The 2074-nt window shown below is 47.7% G+C and overlaps 1 protein-coding gene across 1 annotated transcript in view; it reads right to left on the bottom strand.

Moving 5' to 3' along the window:
• The window catches only part of PI4KA (phosphatidylinositol 4-kinase, catalytic, alpha), a 162328-nt gene that overhangs the window by 118666 nt on the left and 41588 nt on the right, over nt 1-2074 (bottom strand). Inside the window, exon 9 of the mRNA XM_011987359.1 lies at nt 1679-1684. Coding sequence (XP_011842749.1) covers nt 1679-1684 — 6 coding nt within the window. The remainder of the gene's footprint in view (nt 1-1678; nt 1685-2074) is intronic.

Raw genomic sequence — 2074 nt, 5'->3', positions numbered from 1 at the left:
CCTCGGCCTCCCAAAGTGCTGGGATTACAGGCTTGAGCCACCGCGCCCGGCCATATTATAATTCTTGACAAGTGTGAAAGTGCTCTGCAAATATAGCAAATCTTTAAGGGGCTAGAAGTTGGCCAGAGTGGGACAGGACATGCAGTGTAAGGTTGACAGATGGTGAGTGAGCAAGTGGAGAAAAGAAGAATCATGTGGAGAGTGTGAGAGTCATGCCAGTTCCCAGGAGGGCACTGACAGGAAGAGCTGTGGTTGACAGCACTGCAATGATGGCTTTACAGACAACGTTTGGTGGCCTTCACAGGGCATAAATGGAAAAACGAGACTGTGAGAGGTTAAAGCAGTTCAGGGCTTTGACTCTGGGAGTCCAGACAACATGAGTGTTAAGCTTTGGAGCCTTGGAGACCAACCATCCAAAGCCCACAGCCGGGTTCCATCACTCACGAGCTATGTAAATAAAGTTCCTTAGCCAAGACTCCGTTTCCCCATGTGTAAACTGGGGATTGCTGTGAGATTCAAGGAGTGAGTGAGTAAAGTTCTGGCACATAATAAGCATGTAATAATTGGTAGTGATTATTACACTGGTTATGGATAATGATTAGTATATTGCAGGCTCTAGGTCAAGATTACAAGAAACTGTTTTTTTAAGCTATGAAACCATTTCTTCAAATGGATGTTTATGCTAAAGTACAAATTACAAAACAAAAAATACCAGAAACTGCCCTGGTTCAATGAGGAGGAGGGTCTCAGAGGAGAAGTGCAGGCCCAATAAGTCTCCAGTTGTCTAACTGCCCAGCCCAGTTCTCGCCCTGGTCCTCCTAATCTTTCCTCAATCACAAATGATCACACACTGATGATGGAAAACAAAAGGCCTCTGAGACCACAAGTTCAGTCTACAGTGAGCGAGTGAGAGAGCTAAAGCTCAGGCCAATGGGCAGAACGACAACCTGCAAAAGAGTTGAAGACAAGGTAGGAACTGCCCAGATGCAACTTGGGGAGTTAACAAGAACTCTGTTACTTAATCAAGAACCAACCCAGACCAAACCACAGCCAGCACATCCATCTCACATCTGCGACAGCTTGCTGGCAGGGGTGCGAAGCAGGAAGAGACATGGTCTACAGCACATGAAGGGCCCTGGTAGTTCCTTCCCTGCTTCATACCTGAGCCCCAGGTACAGTGGTATGAGGCACTGTGCGTCTTATAATCAGGTAAGAGACGGAACACCAGGCTTAAACAAGGAATCTGGGTCCAGGACATACCAATGGTAATAATTAGCCTGGCAAATGACAACCTGTCTGCATCTTAACCCTCAAGAGGGGCCTGACCCAAATGTTCCCTGAGATTCTGAGACCTCTCAGCACCAATGTAATGATTTCATAAGTAATGCTGTAGGCCTTGGTTCCAAATACATTAAAGACAAAAGTTCCAGCCAGGCATGGTGGCTCACAACTGTAATCCTAGCACCCTGGGAGGCAGAGGTGGGCGGATCACGAGGTCAGGAGACCAAGACCATTCTGGATAACATGGTAAAACCAATCTCTACTAAAAAATACAAAAAAATTTAGCTGGGCATGGTGGCGGGCACCTGTAGTCCCAGCTACTTGGGAGGCTGAGGCAGGAGAATGGCGTGAACCCGGGAGGTGGAGCTTGCAGTGAGCCAAGGTCACGCCACTGCACTCCAGCCTGGGCAACAGAGCGAGACCATCCGTCTCAAAAAAAAAAAAAAAGTTACCTAGTTACACACTCCTTACCCTTAAAAACCAGAGCTTGCACATGCCTAGAAAATGCAGCTGAGCCCAGAGGAGCAGCTTTGTAAGCACCAAAGGAGCGACGAAGATAAAAGAGTAGGAGAGACCCAGGCCAGACTCCCAGCTCCCACAACAACTACGTGATGTGGGCACGTTAGTGAGTTCTCCCTGAAACTCTATCTTCCGTCTGTGAAATGGAGACGTTGGCTGCCAGTCAGAGGCACCAAGAGGTGATGATTTTAAAAGAGCATGCAACAGTACCCAGCACAGACCAAGCCCTCAGTGGCAGGTGGATTGTTACCACATAAACAAGGGAAGTGAAAAC

Source organism: Mandrillus leucophaeus, unplaced genomic scaffold (assembly GCF_000951045.1).
Source record: "Mandrillus leucophaeus isolate KB7577 unplaced genomic scaffold, Mleu.le_1.0 Scaffold308, whole genome shotgun sequence".
NCBI lineage: Eukaryota > Metazoa > Chordata > Mammalia > Primates > Cercopithecidae > Mandrillus > Mandrillus leucophaeus.
The sequence above is the reverse complement of the archived record's forward strand: the minus strand, read 5'-3'. Positions and strand labels throughout refer to the sequence as shown.